The sequence below is a fragment of the Saimiri boliviensis genome, chromosome 9 (genome assembly GCF_048565385.1).
Source record: "Saimiri boliviensis isolate mSaiBol1 chromosome 9, mSaiBol1.pri, whole genome shotgun sequence".
NCBI lineage: Eukaryota > Metazoa > Chordata > Mammalia > Primates > Cebidae > Saimiri > Saimiri boliviensis.
In genome coordinates, this window is record NC_133457.1 from 45,641,455 (window position 1) to 45,659,058 (window position 17,604).

The 17,604-nt window shown below is 41.5% G+C and overlaps 1 protein-coding gene across 4 annotated transcripts in view; it reads left to right on the forward strand.

Moving 5' to 3' along the window:
• The first annotated feature begins 102 nt into the window (after nucleotides 1-102).
• The window catches only part of TGFBR2 (transforming growth factor beta receptor 2), an 87,655-nt gene continuing 70,153 nt past the window's right edge, over nucleotides 103-17,604 (forward strand). The window contains exons 1-2 of one of the 4 annotated variants that reach the window (XM_074405775.1): nucleotides 104-540; nucleotides 15,894-15,968. In XM_074405775.1, coding sequence (XP_074261876.1) covers nucleotides 447-540; nucleotides 15,894-15,968 — 169 coding nt within the window. In that variant the 5' untranslated portion in view covers nucleotides 104-446. Of the gene's footprint in view, nucleotides 541-15,893; nucleotides 15,969-17,604 lie in introns of all 4 variants that reach the window. The other 3 variants (XM_003936065.4, XM_074405776.1, XM_003936064.4) reach the window with 3 other exon arrangements.

The window sequence follows — 17,604 nt, forward strand, 5'->3', positions numbered from 1 at the left end:
GGCAGCGGGGAGTCGCCCAAGCGCTCGCAGGGGCTGGGCTAGGACGCATGATTGGCAGCCGCGAGAGCGCCGGGGCCGGGCGCGGAGGAGCGCAGAAGGCTGCCGGCGGAGCGAGGTCCTGCCCAGCTGTTGGCGAGGAGTTTCCTGTTTCCCCCGCAGCGCGGAGTTGAAGTTGAGTGAGTCACTCGCGCGCACGGAGCGACGACACCCCCGCGCGTGCACCCGCTCGGGACGGGCGCCGGCCTCCCGCGCTGCTCTCCTCGGCCGCCGGGGGCCTCCCCGCGCCTCCTGGCTGGAGAGCGGGCGCCGCATCTGGCCCGCAACTCTGCGCGGCCGGCCCGGCGCGGGGTCCACGGAGGGCGCGGCGCGGAGGCGCAGCCAGGGGTCCGGGAAGGCGCCGCCCGCCGCGCTCGGGGCTCGGTCTATGACGAGCGGCGGGGTCTGCCATGGGTCGGGGGCTGCTCAGGGGCCTGTGGCCGCTGCACATCGTCCTGTGGACGCGCATCGCCAGCACGATCCCACCGCAAGTTCCGAAGTCGGGTGAGTGGCCCCCCAGCCCGGGCCCCGCGGGGCGCCGGGGGTCTTCCTGAGCTCCCCGCCCCTCCGCGGCGCTTGACAGTCGGGCCCGGCCACCCGGCGCCCGGGCGGAAACCGGGAAAGTGTCCGCCGCGGCACCCGCACAGCCCGACTCGCGTAGCCGCGGGGATGTGTGAGTTTTTCTTGAAAAAAGAGAAGGAAAGTTGGGCTGCCAGGGGCGCGGGGCACGTTCGGTCCCCTTTGTGCGAGCAGGAAAGGCGCTGTGCGGGCCGCGTTCGAGGCGAGCCCCCACCCCCGGAAAGGGAAGTTTGAGAAGTTGGTTATCTGAAGGCGGCCGGGAGCCGCGGCGCGGGGCGGCAGCCTGAGCTGCCAAAGCACACCTGGGCCCCTCCGCCCGTGGCGATGCCGCGCGCCCACCCCGCTGCTTCCCTGCCACCCCTTCCACAGGCCAGCTCCTCAGTCCTGAGCGCCTGGACACGGCCACGCATGCCCTCAGGCCCGCTTCTTGGCCCGGAGTTATTGGATACAAATTTCAAGAAAATAAGCGATTTCCAAAGGAAAGTTAGCTGGCTCCACTGACGCCTTGGCATCACGGATGGGTAGGGAGTGGAGACGCTCAGGGGAAACCGGGAATCCTTCGCTAAATGCCTACTGGGCGCTAGGGACTGGAGATTTTGCCTGGAACGAGACAGTCCTGGCTTCAGGGAATTGATGGTTCTCTGCAGCCATCGTTTGTTGGAAACCGAAGGGTTAAAAATCCCAACTAGGCTACCCACCTGACCGCTGTCTCTGAAGGTTTTGAAGAAAAATAAACACAAAAAACATATATATATATATATATGTATGTATTTATAATATATTTATATGCAGGAAAGGGTGTTCTTAATGATTTGTTATGAAAAGTGTAAAACTCCTGAGACTTCAAAAGTTAGACTTTTTTTTTTTTTTTTTAAAGACGGAGTCGCCAGGCTGGAGGGCAGGGGCACCATCTCGGTTCACGGCAACTTCTGCCTCAGAGGTTCAACCGATTCTCCTCCCTCAGCCTCCTGAGTAGCTGGGATTACAGGCACCCACCAGCATGCCCAGCGAATGTGTGTATTTTTAGTAGAGATGGGGTTTCACCATGTTGGCCAGGATGGTCTCGATCTCTTGACCTCGTGATCCACCCGCCTCTGCGTCCCAAGGTGCTGCGATTACAGGCGTGAGCCACAGCGCGGGGCCAAAAGGTAGACTTTTTGTAGCTCTGAGCCAGTTAACAGTATCTGCAGCTGGTCCTTGTAACCGCGTATTCAGGCAAGTCGTAGAACTTTTTCTAGGCCTTAGTTTCCTCATCTGGAAAATGGCAAGGTTGAATCTGAGTAACTTTACATCATCTTCATGTTTAACATATTATGTGTCGTGCCCCTCCCCGCCTTTCCCCCTGGCACTTCTGGTGACTTGGAGATGAACCATGTAGACTTTAGGTGAAATACAGAGGAGCTGACAGTCCACATCACCCTGAGGTACTCATTTTATCTACCCAGGGGCAGATTCATCTTTAGGTTTGTCTAGAGAAAAATGCACATCACGGTCTGTTGTAAATTTCAGAGTACATGAAGTAGATTGAGAACTTTTTAAAAATTATTGCTTACATTAAAGGTGACATGGAGATGGAAGTTTTTAATCAAATTATGAAGAAGCACTATTGCAAGCAAAAAGTCTTAACACAAATTTGAATCGTCTGGTTTTAATAAAATCTGAGTGTTTTGTTCTTGGCATTTTTCCTACATTTTAGTACCAGAATGTTCAACTGTCTTTCATTTTCCTCTAGACTCTTAAAACCTGAATGATATTTTGCTAATAAATATTTAAAATGGCACCCTTAATTTTCTGTGAATGTTAAAAATCATTAAAACGTTTGTTCCAGTTTATAAAAGAAGGAAATTAGCAGGCCCTGATGTTGTTAGTTAGGTTCTGTTTACAAGGATAAGATTTATGATTTGCAAATTCCAGACCCAGTAGTCATGAGTCAGTTTCATTTCATCTATATTCACACTTTTAAACAATTAGCTTAAAAGTGTGGTGGCTTTTTATTTGGGGTTTTACACAGTTTTGCAAGGCCAACAGATTTCGTATTTTTATAGAATTGAAGTTTCAAAATGGTTGAATTAATGAAACATTTTAAATTTGTATTCATTTGATTCGAAGTAAACTTTCAAAGTTGGCTGAAGGTTAAAGACATATATTGAAGACAAGAAACCTAATTCTACTTACATTTTAATTTTTCATGTAAGGAAATAGTTTCAGATTTTTTCTAACAATTGGTAAACTGAAAACATTTTTCAAAATATTTTAATGCAAGATAAGATGTGAGGGAATGAGACTGTTTATAAAACAACAACCTCCTTTTATGTCACCTATAAAATCCAACAAAATGTGTCTTCTGTTTAGTAACTTGACAAGTATGCAGAGGATTTAAATATAAGAACAAATTTCACTAAGAAATATATCATAAAATTTTTTTTTATATTCGTTTTTGACTTTGTTTGCATTCACTCTTCCTAAATGATCAAAACTGAGAAATTACTCTTATGGGGAAAACTGTAAAGTGTACAGTAACTCTTCAGGTCTGAAAAATATGACTTTTATTTTTCAGCTTCCTAAAAGTAGATTCTTACTGAGGACAGAGAATTTGTAAAAGTGTCATAGAAATACAGGTTCTTCAAATCACTTTAATAACATGCTATTTTGTCAGGGGAAGAGACTAGACATCATTAGGCCTCAAAGCTGATCTTTGGTCTTCTTGTGCTTTTTTTTCCCCGTCATAAAACACATTTTCACCTTTAGGCCACTTCCTTTAACAGCATCTTATTTTTCATGAGTTATGGTGTATACAGAATACTAATCACGTTTTGAACTCATTGCCTTCTTTTCAATGTAGCAGCTCCTACCGATGACTGGATGACTGTTGTCTGTGTAGTTAACATAACTGCTACATGTTTTCTACTCAAGTATGAGTATGACTTTTTAATTTTTTCTGTAAGGTTAGTTTTTAACTCTGGATCAATACGGCATCTCATCAATATCATTGCCAAAAGTGGCAACTTTTTCTTCTGCCTTCTCAATCGTGTTTATTGATTATCTCTTGCCAGGCAGGACGCTCAGACCTGGGACATCATCTGATGGTGAAAAAGACAGACCTGGTCTTGGCCTTCATTGAATTTAGCAGCTGGAAGCATGTTATGAGCAAAGAAAAGGATACATGTTTTAAACCTTTTATCCTTGGGAGCATTATCAAATATTGGTGTTTTATTTTCTACACCTCATTTTCAAAAGCCTGCTTTTTATTGTTGCCGTATACACTAAGAGGATGTACATGTTGAATGTTTCCTTCTTGGTCCCCCTGAATATATTTTTGAATCAATTTATTTTCACTTTCCTGTCCCTGCCTTATTTTGAGCCTGAGTTGAGCTGCCTTTAATTGCATTCTCTATTCTGTAGCCAGCATGATGGATCCGATGCGTTCATTTAGTGGTTCTCTTTGAGGATAGTCCTGGTGGTAGAAGAGTGAAGGGTATAAACTTTGGAATCAGGCCGTCCAGGTTCCAAACCCACTTCCCGTTTCCTGGCTGTGCAGCCTGTTGCAGTTACTTTACCTGCTAGTTGTCCCTGCTCTCATTTGTAAAAGAGGATTATGGAGTTATGGTGAGAACTAAATAAAAGATTGTTTTAAAATGTTTAACATGGTGCCTGCAACATAGTAAGTGCTCAATAAATATCAGCTTTTGTTACTACTCTTATTATTATTAACTCCTGAATTGGGCTTACCAAGGTTCCGATTGAAGTCTGCTGCCTGACATACCACCACAGCCCACACTTTCCCAGTCTGTTTGTGTCACTGCACATAGACACAGTGTGAGCGATTTAGGCAGCTGTGCCTTTGTTCAGGATGTCTGGAACTCCTGCTACCTGGCTAATTTTCACTCATCTTTTAAGACTTAGTTCAAGTGTCATCTTCTTGAGGGTACCTGCTTTGAATGCCCCAGTTTGAGGTAAATATCTCCTATGAGATACAGACCTCTCACTTAGCTGGTAACGATATCAAACTGAAGTCATATCTTTGCGGAACTCTCTTGCCCATTAAACCTTTCATCCTCTCAGTCTTATTCAGTTCTCTATCTCCAGGGTCTCCAGCAGTGCCTGACACATCATTTAGCGCCCAGGAAATGCTGAGCTGAGCCTCCGCTTCATCCTACTGTATCGAGTGCAACTGAGGTCGAGCATTGAACTAAGCAGTCACTGTTTATTAGGTGTTTTTACTTTCAGTTAGAATATTGTTAGCTCTGATCACAGTAAGCGATTTGGCTGTTTTTGAACTATGGAATTGGTTCTTGTATTCTGATGAAATATGGAAAAAGATGTTTCAACTTCTGAAAAACATGACGGAAAGCCGCTAGAAGTTTTCATGCAATTCTTTTAGCCATAAATTTTGAACTAGTGTAGGACCTTGAAAGCCACTGCAGAACATTAGATAAATTCACCAGAGAAATTATCCGGTAGCTACTGATTCCTCTTTTGTTTTTATTGTATTTGTTTCTAGAGGGATGTCGGAGAGAGAATTTTATTGCTAATGAAGTGCTGCAATCTGAATTCAGTTTTTAAGTTTCTTTCTTCGTCGGGTTTTATGTTTTGGTTTACAAGGGTGAAGCAGAGATGGGTTGAAGGGAAGTGTGGTCCTCTAGCCACCAGTGCCTACTCTAGAGTAGCGTGCATATTATTTAGGTCTGTTGCAAACCACCAAAACAGTTTTGAATAGGGTGCAGGGAAAACATACTTTCTGGCTACAGCCATGGCGTTATTTGGCCAAGTTCCATGTGAAAACATAACTCTGGTACCTTGTTAGCGTCCACCCTCCAGGTCCTTACCTACAGCTTCAGCAGATTTAGTTTGCAATTTTCAGTAGAACAGATACGCATTTGCAGCAGGAATACCCACGGCATATTTTGCACTCTCTACTTTCCTGGTAACATTTTGCTCCGCAGATACTTGATGCTTGTGACTGAGGCAAGATAATGACTCTTAGACTTCTTTGCTCGGCATGCCAAAAGGGTTTGGAATGCTGTACCAGCAGATTGGCTCGTCTCAGGGAGAAGTCAGGGAGAAGGAAGAGCAAGAGAAAGAACGTTTGAGAACCTACCATCAGCCAGCCACTTCACATTCCTTATCTAATTTAATCCTAGGAAGAAATCTCCAAGATAAGTTTTATTATCTTCCTTTTTAAAATGGAAAGATGGATCCTGCTCAAGCTCTCTCTGGAGATTTGCTTGGGTATATGTGTGTGTGGCCCAAGCCTCTCCTGCTTGCGTGCTGCTGGGTTCTTTTCTGTCGTCTCTTTGTGTGTATGTGTTAGGAGGGAGGCTGAAGAAGGGTGAATGGATATCAGATTTGAGAGCGGGGAAGCTTACCATCTCATGCCATCAGTTCAGTGCTCCTGATGTCATTGATTTGCTTTGCTTGCATCATCTGCCTCCTTCCTGACTGTCTTTGTACCACAGAAAATCAAGATAAGGCAGAGTTTCTTTGCGTAAGGAAATGCCACACCCCGCAGCTTGATAATGGTGCCTTAGTGGCAGGACCCATGGCAGGGGTCCTGTGGTTTAGCCACTTATAGCAGTTGGACATATCCCATTTGCAAAGATGTTTATTGTAAACGCTGAATTCTAAGCATGTAGGAAAATCATTTGTGTACAATCACATGTGTACAACTGCTGATGAGGGCAAGAAGAGCAGTATCAACATAACAGGGAGAAAGGGACAGTTTGACTTTTGAAGGGGACAGTTTGAAAACTTGTAGTAGGTTAAGATCCTCTTCCTTACCCGTGACATTAGGATTACTTCTGCCTTTTACTCGCCACAGTCAACTTTTTAGGTCTTAGCGCCCAACAAGAAGCAACTGTCCTCTTGGATGCGGTCCGTTTAGTCTACTTATGGCCTCCTGCTTAGACTCTTAAGGGTTCCCTAGCATCTGTGTTTTGTTTGGAGGTTTGAAGCTATCATTTTAGAAGGGATTTAGCTTCAGGGCCCGTACCTATGACTGGGGAGATTCTATCTGGGAAAGGTCAAGACATGCAGCTCTTTTCTTTTTTCTCTCTGTCTTTTCTGATGGAATATTGTCCTCCAGTTCTTTCAGCTCTACAACTAAAATACAGGCCTGTTCTATAAACCCAAGGCCTCTGTCCGGGGCTTTAGATGGCACTCTGCTGTCATTCTTCTCTGGTCAGAGCCATGCCTATGGGATGAGGTGACTTTGGGGCCTTCCAATCTTACTCTCTTTTTATTTTTAGACTATTATTTGGTTACCTGGGAACCCCAATCCCCTGCCTAGAAGCCCCTCAACTGGTATCTGCAGTTTGCATGGATCCTTGGAGCTATCTTCCTGAAGGCCTCCACTGCTACTGGTTGAGCAGTCTGCCTGTGGGTGGATCAAGGGATAGCTGTGTGTGTGTGTGTGTGTGTGTGTGTGTGTGTGTGAGAGAGAGTGAGCACTTGGTTGTCACATACACACATATCACAAGGTCCCTCTTGATGGAGCAGGCAGTGGAGTGGAAGGCAGATTGACTATCAGGGTGCAAGATAATGTCTCTCTTCAAACCACCCATTTCTGAGGAAGGACTATGAATATCGTAGGAGTTCTAAAGTTGGACCTGGTCTTCCAAGACATTGAAAAGATATATTTGTCAGTCAGGGCAGAAGGATAAAACCTATTTTATTGAGCAGTTTGCTAGCTTGATTTGTAACTTGAAATGTTTTGACTTATGGTAAGCGGGCCTCTATTTTCTCACTTGCCTTGGGCCTTCCCAGGTTGGCTGTGGGTCTGCAGCCGCAACATTCCTTTGCAGAGATGTTAGGTAGAAATGAGTTTGGATAATTGTATCTTTTTTTCCCTGGAATAGTCAGCATTGAACATTAAAGAAAAAGATAACGGTTACTTTGTAGACAGTGCTGTATTTCCTTTGGAAAATGTAGTTTTTCTTAGTTAGTGTTGTCCTGAAGGGAACTTTAGCTCTATCCATTTGACTTGATCTAGCTGCTGTTTCACTGATCTTTTTTTTTTTTTTTTTTAAAGATTTCCTAGTGTCTTAGTTGCATTTCTTTATGTATTGAGACCACCAGAGCAAGGCGAAGTTTATCTGAATGTTTTTTCCTCCTATTGTAAATATTTTATTTGAACTATCCATGGTTCAAATAAAAAAGAGTCTTGCTTCTTCTCAAGCCTCTTTATAGAAAATAAGGAAAAAGTCTTCCCAATGCTTTAGAAGATATAAGATTGTCATTGCTTCATTTTAAAGAACTAGGGATTTGGCTGAACTAATGTGAAGGCCTTTGAAAGAAGATACGGGTTGGGTACATATTTTTAGTATATGATGTAGCGGCTCTTTTTAAAAATATAAATCATTACAAAGTCTTCATTTCCTGTGCGGGGTGGTAACATTGCTGCTTTGCGGATGACTACCTGTCATGTCCAAACTCTGCAAACTTTTCTTCATAGGGAAATGGAATTGGCCTTATGCCCCCTGTAGCTTTATTCAATAGACTTCATGGACTAATTTCCCAATAATCATAGTACCTACCACTTAGTGAGATCTTGCTACTGCCTGACTCATGCTGAGTACTTCAAATGTATTAACCCTCAAAACAAGTCTACAAGGTAGGTTGTATTATGCTTATTATAAATCTTCCAGAGTTGATAAACTTGCCTACATCCACCTAGTTAGCAAATGAGTAGTCTGGGATTGGAACCAAGACGGTCTCTTTGGGGATCTAGACTCCTAATTGTTCTACTGTACTGAGACTAGTCTGCCTTAATTGACATAAACTACTTGCCCATTATAGCATGGATACTGGAAGACTAGGAGTTAAGAGAAATAATAATATCCAATATTTTTCTAGTATTTTAGCATTCTTCCTGTATTATCCCATTAAATTTCCTTAGTGTAATAAAATAACACTTGGTTCATACACCAGGTAGTCAAGCGTCATGCCTGTCTTGTGACCTCAATGGGAAAATGAAGTATATACCTCAAGTGATACAGTCTTGGCTGAATCATGGAACAATTATGCCATCAGGGAGTTCTGAGTAAAACAGGCGATTTATTTGAAAGAACTGGGAGAGTTCATAGATGCATCAGATATGTTGGGGGTATATGTGCTAGGCTCAGGTGGATTTGCTATGAAGTGCTTGAACTTAATCTTCAAGGCTACCTATAGCCTGGTATAGGACTTTCTCCTGGTTCTAGGAGAGGTCCTGGCAATGTGCTTAACAAGTGTCATCAGGTTAAACATTATTTACGAAATCTTGCAGTGCACCGAATCTTACAGCTCACCTCTAAAATTAACCTGATAAAAGTTTTCCAAATTTAGAGTCAATCCAAAAAGTTTATATGACATTACCTTCAATGACTTATGAGGCTAAGAGGAACGTTTCCAAATTATTCAAGAATAAATTACAAATTCTGATCTACAGTTCTAAAGGGAAGACTGAATTATTTTTCTATTCTCTCAATAGAGAATATTTAAAAATGTTATTGGAAGAGATGATCTAAGAGTGTGCAACCAAAAAATATAGGAAAAGTACTGCAGAGGGATGTCAGTCAGTTAATAAAAATATTTGTTTTTAAAACCCTTCATATTTGTAGTTTTTACAGCTTTTAAAAATTTGTTGTTTGTATGATACTATTTTTTTTTTAATATTTTTTTTCCAGAGATGAGATCTCACTCTGTCACTCAGTCTGGAAAGCAGTTGCCTGATCATAACTCACTATAGCTTTGGATTCCTAGGCTCAAGTAATCCTCTAGAGTAGCTGAAACTAAAGGCATGCCCCACCATGCCCAGCTAACTTACTTTTTTAAATTATTTTTTGTAGAGATGATATCTTACTATACACCCAGGCTGGTCTTTACCTCTGGGGCTCAAAGGAATCCTTCCACCTCTGCCTCCCAAAGTGTTAGGATCACAGGCATAAGCCACTGCACCTGTCCTGTATACCATTTTAATTTTAAATAAATACTAACTTTATTCTTAATTTTGGATTCTTTTTAAAGAGTGCCCCTGAAATTTGCAAGCTTCAGATTCCAAAGACCGGAGTCTTTGACTAATGGTAGGATTTGTTGGTTGGTTTAGAAAATAAATGTTAAAAGATGCCCCCTCCTCCTTCCCCTGATCACAGAGACTGAAATCTGCATTGTTATTTTACAAAACCAAAATATTTTTCCTCCAGATCTAGCTAAACCCCTCATCATTTTCCTACTTTAGAGCCCCTTGCCAACTAGAAAAGAAGTTGCAAAGATGTAATTATCACAGACCTTCATCTTGGATGAAAGATAACCTAGCTCTGACCCTTAGTTTGAGACTAGAAAGACTCTACGCAGGAGACAGCTGGTAAAGACTTAAGGTTGTACCAGGAATCGAGGTGTCTGGGTGACCAGGCTGTCTTTCTTCCTGCTGGGTTTCCTTTTCCTTCTATACATTGACAAGAATTGGACTAGATAAGAGTTCCAGTATTTTCTCTTCTAAAACATTTTTTTCTTTATTTTCTTTTCTTTCTTTCTTTTAAAGAGATGGGGTTTCACCATGTTGGTCAGGCTGGTCTCGAACTCCTGATGTCGTGATCTGCTGGCCTCGGCCTCCCAAAGTGCTGGGATTACGAGCGTGAACCACCGTGTCTGGCCTTGAAACATTTTATTCACTTTTATCCCTCTACTATTTTGTTAGTAGAATAAATCATTGAAGTTGAGTTTGAAAATCTTTACTTAATCTTTAGCTAATCAAAATAGAAAACTAACAAAAGTCCTAACAGGTCAGAACTGAGAAATACCACACACTTCCACTGGCGTTTGTTGGAGATGACTGCTATTAAAAAAAGAAAAGAAAAAAACCATAGCTATTTTGAGAATTTCCTACTACAGGTGTCTGAGCATACATCCTGACTAAATGGCATGTTTACTTCAGCTAGAGCTCACTCCTTGCTAAAGAAAAGGCTTAACTTGGTTTCAGTGGTAATATTATTTCTCTTTGGTTAATTACGGTGTTTTCATTCTTCCCCTCCTCTGAATTGGTAACTGTGTCTGTGAAAGTTTTTCCTAAGGTAGAAAATTATGAAATGCTCTGCTGTGCCTAGGAGAAGTAAGCCTAAAGGAACTTTTATATCGTTTGAGAAAAAAAGGGAAACTATCCATTATAGCATGGGTATAGATATAATTAGTGTTCTGCTGCCCTTCAAATATTTCTCCACCACTTTTCTTAAAATATTCTCAGAAAAGACAGAATTTGCAACAGATTGGCAGTTTTCAGACTGCTGTTTTAGGCAGGGGAGTAGCTGCTGGACCCCGTAGTGGCACTTCTGTAGTGTTTAGACATTGGTTAGCATAGACTAGGAATCGTTCAACTTTTGCTGTGAGTGACTACCTGTTACTACATGTTGGATTTTCATCCCATTCTCTAAAGTTCATAGTACTGGGGGGAGGGGGAAAGAAAGAAAAGAAAAGAAAGAAAGATACAATTTGTCCTTCAAGTATGTGAAAAAAATCTAATAGCAACATATTTTATATTCATTATTTTGCAGTTCCTTAAATTGCATTGTTGTAAAATCTAATAATCTCAATCCCTTTGGGTACTCCTGCTTTTATTTTTGTAATTTATATTGTTAGAATAAATTTCAGTTCTCTTAGGCCTTTGTTCATTCTACTTTCTTACTGCTTCAGGAGCCTCATTCCTTCCTGTTACATTTCATGAGTTAGTATATGCATTGAGGCCCAAATCTTGAGCTCCAGCATTCTGACCCTGAAAATGATGGTTTCCTAACATCTTCTGATAACAGCATCTGAAGATGGTCTAATACCTTGCTGCTCCTAGGAGATCCAGGGACCAGCAGCATCAGCATTACTGATGATTTATTGGAAATGAGAATTGTGGGTCCCTCCCTGGACCTCCTGCAACAGAATACACTTTGACAAGGTCCCCAGGTGATTCCTGTACACATTGCAGTTTGAGAAACACTGCTGTAATAGCGTTAAATCATGTTCCAAAGAATAACCAAATGATCTGCAATGGTTTTAGTGGATCACATCAGGCTTGTTTCTGTCAGTAAAGAAGAGAAGAATTCAAGGAAGAGTTGTACTTATTTTTATGAGAGTCTTTTGACTCCTCCTAAGCTGTTTTAACTGTATGGTAACTATTATAACATGTAAAAGCTAGCAGAAGACAGAAGGCACTGGTGGCAAGTCAGCCAAATGAGGCAGTTTTTAACCAGTCTGTTTCCCCAGTCATCCTTCATGAGTCTTTTGTCCACTGATCGTCCTTCCCTTGACCATGGTGAACTGTAGAACCCAAGGACCCATTTCTATGCTGAACTCACTGCATGAATCATGTTTACCTCATTAGGCATTTATTCACAGATTGCCTGACATTTGTAGGCCTTAATTCATTCTGGAGCTATTAGACCTCAGCATTTCTTAAAATATGTAGCACTCTGCTCCATACAAAGTAGGTACTCACTAAATTAGTGATTCGATGACAGGTTTTCAGGAAGTGGTTTTACTCTTCAACATTTTTTAATCCTTCTCTTTTGTCTTGAAGAACTTATTTGTCTGAGGCTGAGGAAAGACTCACTAATTCTTTCTTGAATCGCTCAACATTTGTTTTAGACTGTGCTGAGAGTGCCACTGTAGGCTTTTTCAATGATTTGCTTCTTTATTTGGACACCATAAGGCAGCTTTTTGTGCCTTGGTTACTTTTGCCTTCCAGAATTATGGGTCTCTGTCAGTTACTAATGCTCTTAAGTAACACAGTGGCCACAATAACCAGTCCTTACAGGCAGTTTCTAATGTTTCCAGATAATTTCATTTTCTGCCATTTTTTGTTTTGCGTTTGACATCCGAACTATACTTGGCAAGAAAAAAAAAAAAAGACCATAAAACTTTCCATTGCTACTCATATCTCATGTTGCTTCCTGTTGCATCAAATCTCAAGTTATTCATCAGAAAAGTTACACAAAACCATAACCATTCGCTTTTATGTTTGCCCTTGAGTTATGCTACGGTAACAGAAAGCTGAACTCCTATTTGTCATCTGTAAAAATCACCTAATTGGTTTCTGCTTATGGACATGTTTTGTCCCCTCTCTGTCAATAACACAGGCATTGCCATCAGTTAAATCTCCTCCTGGACAGCATTCTGAATAGCTGGCAGCTGTTAGAAAGCCTTCCATGGATTCTATGAATCCTAGATCATCACGGGGCCTTCCCTTCCTCTTTGAGCATGGGGGCTGCCTCAGTGTCCCTTGGCTTCTAAGAGAATGCCTTGTGCAGATGAGACACAGGACCGGTTTGATAACTGCACATGCAGGTGAAGCCATACCTCCTACCCATCTTCTGTTCCACCCTTGGTATCCCTCATGCCCTGGTTCCACTTGAACCCAGCTGCATCACACATTCTTTTTGCTTACACATTTTCTAGCTTGTGACCATTCTCCACCACTTTCCCTGAGTTTTACCATTCTCTACCTATGTCCCACAACAGCTCCGCCCTTTGAAATAATGCCTGGTCTAAATGTTACTTCTTCTGTTGGGTCTTCCTTGATTATCCATCCCACTGCGATTCTTTCTTCTCCCCATAGCCTCTCTAACAAGTCTTGCATCCTCATTCATATGACCTTGCTTGCCAAGCTACCTGCTTGCGCTATCTCTGTGTGTTTTAAACTCTTATTAGAATGAAAACGCTTTGAGGGAGAAACGTCTGTGTGATTTTGCCATAGCTCTTCACACACATTCTCACTAATTTTGTTTGTTTATGTGTTGTGTTTGTTGCTGTTTGGAATTCATTGCTTTTAAAGGCCGAGGAAACTTGCTTCTAGATCCAAGGCTAGGAGTGCTACCTTTTTGTTTCTTCTAGATGGCTTACCTCACCACCAAGTGTGAATGTCAGTGGCTTCAAGCCACCTGTGGCATTGTTTGACAGAACCATAGGCTTGTGGAAAATCTCATGTGATCTGCTTTGTGCAAATTGCTCTTTACAGTGGAGACTTGCTGTTTCTGCAGTCTTTAGTTTCTGTGAATTTTGGGGAGCTGTGGAGTGTGGGTGTTAAGCTTGATTTTCTCTCCATCACCAGCTCCACCTTTGATTCATTTATCTTCTCATGTGTGAATCCTTTGCAGAAGGCTCAGTGCATTATGACTACAGAGGCCAGACAAAGTCATAAAGTAAATCACACCATCTGATACAGGACAATTTTTTGCCACGCCTGTCTTTCCTCCTTATGAATCTTAGATTATCTCAGTCCTTGGGATTGCTGGAATAGGGATGGCTGAAGGGGTCTTGGTGCAATGGAGAGTGCTTGAGGATACTCTTCCACCTACCTGAGGGTAAATAATCCCATGTTGCAAAGGTGACCCCCGGTTGTACTTTCTAGAAAGCCCTGTTAAAATGACACACACTAAGGAGACTTAAATATGAAGCCTGTCTTACATGGGTACTTAATAAAAGCAGGTTTCCAAGGAAGGTCTTGAAGGTAGCCTTCGGCCTTTTTCTCTGCCATAGTCTCCATCCATCCGGAATAAACCTGCAGTGTAGGTACCACAAGTAGTGTTCTCTAATGCAAGCAGAGCTTCCAGATATGTCTCCTGCCTCCCTTCCAGCCAGATTATCACGCATGTAGCCCCTCCTCTATGGGAATTCTGGAGCTACAGCTGACATAATAATGTGACATAGATTTGGACTGGCAATGCCCTACCTTCTCTGTCTATAGAGGAAAAGGAGATGAAATAAGAATTTTAATTTTTTTTTTTTTTTTGAGACAGGGTTTTGCTTTTGTCATCCAGGCTGGAGTGTAATGACATGATCTCAGATCCCTGCAACTTCTGCCTCTTGAGTTCAAGCAATTCTCTTGCCTCAGCCTCCTGAGTAGCTGGGATTACAGGCGCCCAACACCACGCCTGGCTAATTTCTGTATTTTTTTGGTAGAGACAGGGTTTCGCCATATTGGCCAGGCTGCTCTCAAACTTCTGACCTCAGGCAATCTGCCCACCTCAGCCTCTCAAAGTACTGGAATTACAGGCATGAGCCTGTAATTTTAATATTCTTAAGTCTTAGTATTCTGTAGCACTTACTGGAAATGGTTGAAATATAATGCTTTTAATTTAGCATGTCACTGTAGGTTTCAAAACTACTGAAAGCACTTATCTGTCAAGATTTTTATGATGATGTTGGTGAGAATGTTTGTGATAATTAGCTAATTACTTAAATTTATTCAGCACTTTACAAAGCATTTTCACAAACTCTGAGTATCCCGTTACCAGTTTATTAATGAGATGCCTGAGGTGTCTTCAGGGGGCAGGAGAGAATATGTTAACTTACTAAATACCTGCTGTCGCTGTAGTTAGCCACCTATGAGCCAAGTCTATTGGCTTTGTGACTCCCAAGGTAGAACTTATTTCATATAAAAGCAACTTGACTAAGTATTAGATATCTGTGTAAGTCATTTTCTGCCCGCCAAAACCAATTTTGTTCTTCTTTATATCGTCCTTCAGACGTATATCTTTAATAAGTTTTGGGAAAGGAAGTGCAAAACAATGCGTGACCTCTGATACAATGTACTGTTTTGATTGTGATCGGCACTTTAATAAAATCTATCATCAAGAAGGTCTTTGGAGTGAGTCCCTGAAAAGCTTGGGAAAGTGATCGATAGGGTGTCACTTTTCTTAAATTATCTTCCCATGTTGCTTAAGATGACCAGGGAGGCGAACTTGGCTCTTGTGCTCTCTAAATGGATGTGTCCTGAAGTTACAAGAAAATGAGGTGATGAGACTCAGCAGATTGTGTTGGTTGAAAGCAGCCACTTAGACCTCAGTTTGCTATGGGCTTCTGTGTCTTTTATTGGAGGTGACCGAGATGCCATGAAAGGTCCTTACTTTGTCCACATTTCTGCCCACACCCTTTTTGGTGCATACCTTTTGGGAATATATAAAATGTCTTTCATTGTTAAAATAGCTGTTAAATATTATTAAAAGAAAAAAAAAGTCACGAAAACAGTCATTTGTCTACTTCTGCAGGCAGATAGAAAATTAGTACCAGGAAAGCAGAAAAGAGAAGTGATTTGAATAATTTTGCTATGATTGAGACATACAGGTGAAAGAGCACCAGAGGGAAAAATGTCTCGTCTGATAACTTTCAGGAAAACATATTGAGCATGTCTAGTTATAACAATCTTTTAATAATCTCACAGTAATGGAGAGCTTCATTATTTTCCAAACAATTTCACTTGCATGCCATCTGTAACCTTAAAAACAACTCTCTGAGAGGGATATAATTATCCTGTTTTACAGATGTGAAAATGGAGCCCCCGAAAGATGAAATCATCCGCCCAGGCTGTAATAGGACTGCCCATCCACTGACACATAGTAAAGTATCATTAATTCATCTTTTCATGTTTCTATTTTTAGTCATTGTGCTCCCTCATTGCTTAATTTGTAAGTAAATCTAAGATAAAAATCTATAGTCTCCTTGAATTTTCATAGCTAAATTGTCAAAGGGGTCGTTGGTGGCAGGGTAGTCAGCAGCGGACTTTGCTTGCCTCAACACTAAAAGCCCTATTTAAGACTAGAGAATTTCCTCTTTGAGGGTTTTGTCCACCAGTCATGAGAGAGTTCAGACTATGTAATGAGTCATTTTACTTTTCCCCTTTCATTATGGGGACCGCTTCTCTTTTGTCCACTGTGTGGTCTGTCCTCTTGGAAGTTATGTCACCATTGTCAATAGACAAATGCTGCCGTAAAAGGCTATGCCAGTTCAGTCCTGTAGTTTTGCTCTTCACTAGAACTTGAAGGTGCCTCATCTAATCGGAGATCTGGGCATCTTTACATAGGAAGTGTACTTCTTCATCATATAGACATGGAGGTCCGGTATTATTATCTTTGGCTTCCTTTCTCAGAACTTCTTAAACATGAATGTCTGAATAAAGATACAGAGAAGAGACTGGGCGTGGTGGCTCATGTCTGTAATCTCAGCACTTTGGGAGGCTGAGGCGAGTGGGTCACCAGAGGTCAGGAGTTCGAGACCAGCCTGACCAACATGGTGAAACCCCGTCTTTACTAAGAAATACAAAAATTAGCCCGGCATGATGGCAGGCGTCTGTAATCTCAGCTACTCAGGAGGCTGAGACAAGATAATCTCTTGAACTCCGGAGGCAGAGGTTGCAGTGAGCCAAGATGGCACCATTGCACTCTAGCCTGGGTGACAGAGCAAGACTCCATCTCAAAGAAAAAAAAAATTAAAAAAAGAATTACTTTGATTAGCGGAAAGTGTGTTTGGCTTGCCATCTTAGAAAGCTAAGCTATACTTATGCTTTTCTACTACTAGCTTTATAGCTTTATATGAATGTTATTTTTCCCCACACCATGAAAGAAAAATTGGGTCATGTTGTTTTATTTAATTTTTTTAAAGAGCACATTAAATTAGCTCTCATATCGTGGTATGAATGTCTTTCTCTTTTCCACCAGTGTTCTTCAGGGTGATTTTCCCAGTGGGCTTGGTTGGGACTGTGTGGATTCTTGTGATGCTTTGTTCTCTGTGGGGATTTTCTGGCAAAGAGGAGCTTCGTTAAACAATGACTGAGTTCATGGATTTATAATTGGCGTGATTTTCTTCAACTGTAGTAAATTTCAGTGTTACCTTTTTCTGAACATCCTTTTTAAAAGGGATTCCGTAGCAAATCTTCTGGAATAATATCTTTTATATAATCCTTTAAAAATTGTCATTTTTCATACTGATTCTTGTTAAGGCAGATGTTATTGTATCAAGAAAAGACTTAAATTTTGAGCATATTAAAAATAGCTTTTCTTCAGGTCTGGTGTGTAGGTGATATTCAATGTATATTTGTTTAATGGAATAGAAAAGAAAAATATCGCAGATCCTGGGAAGAGAAATTAAGTTGCAGGGATATATTGTTTGTGTAATGTCTGTTTAGCTTTGCGATTTTCTGAAGGGAAGGCTATCCATAACTGTTAATTCTGATCTAAGGAACTGTTTGCCGTCTTA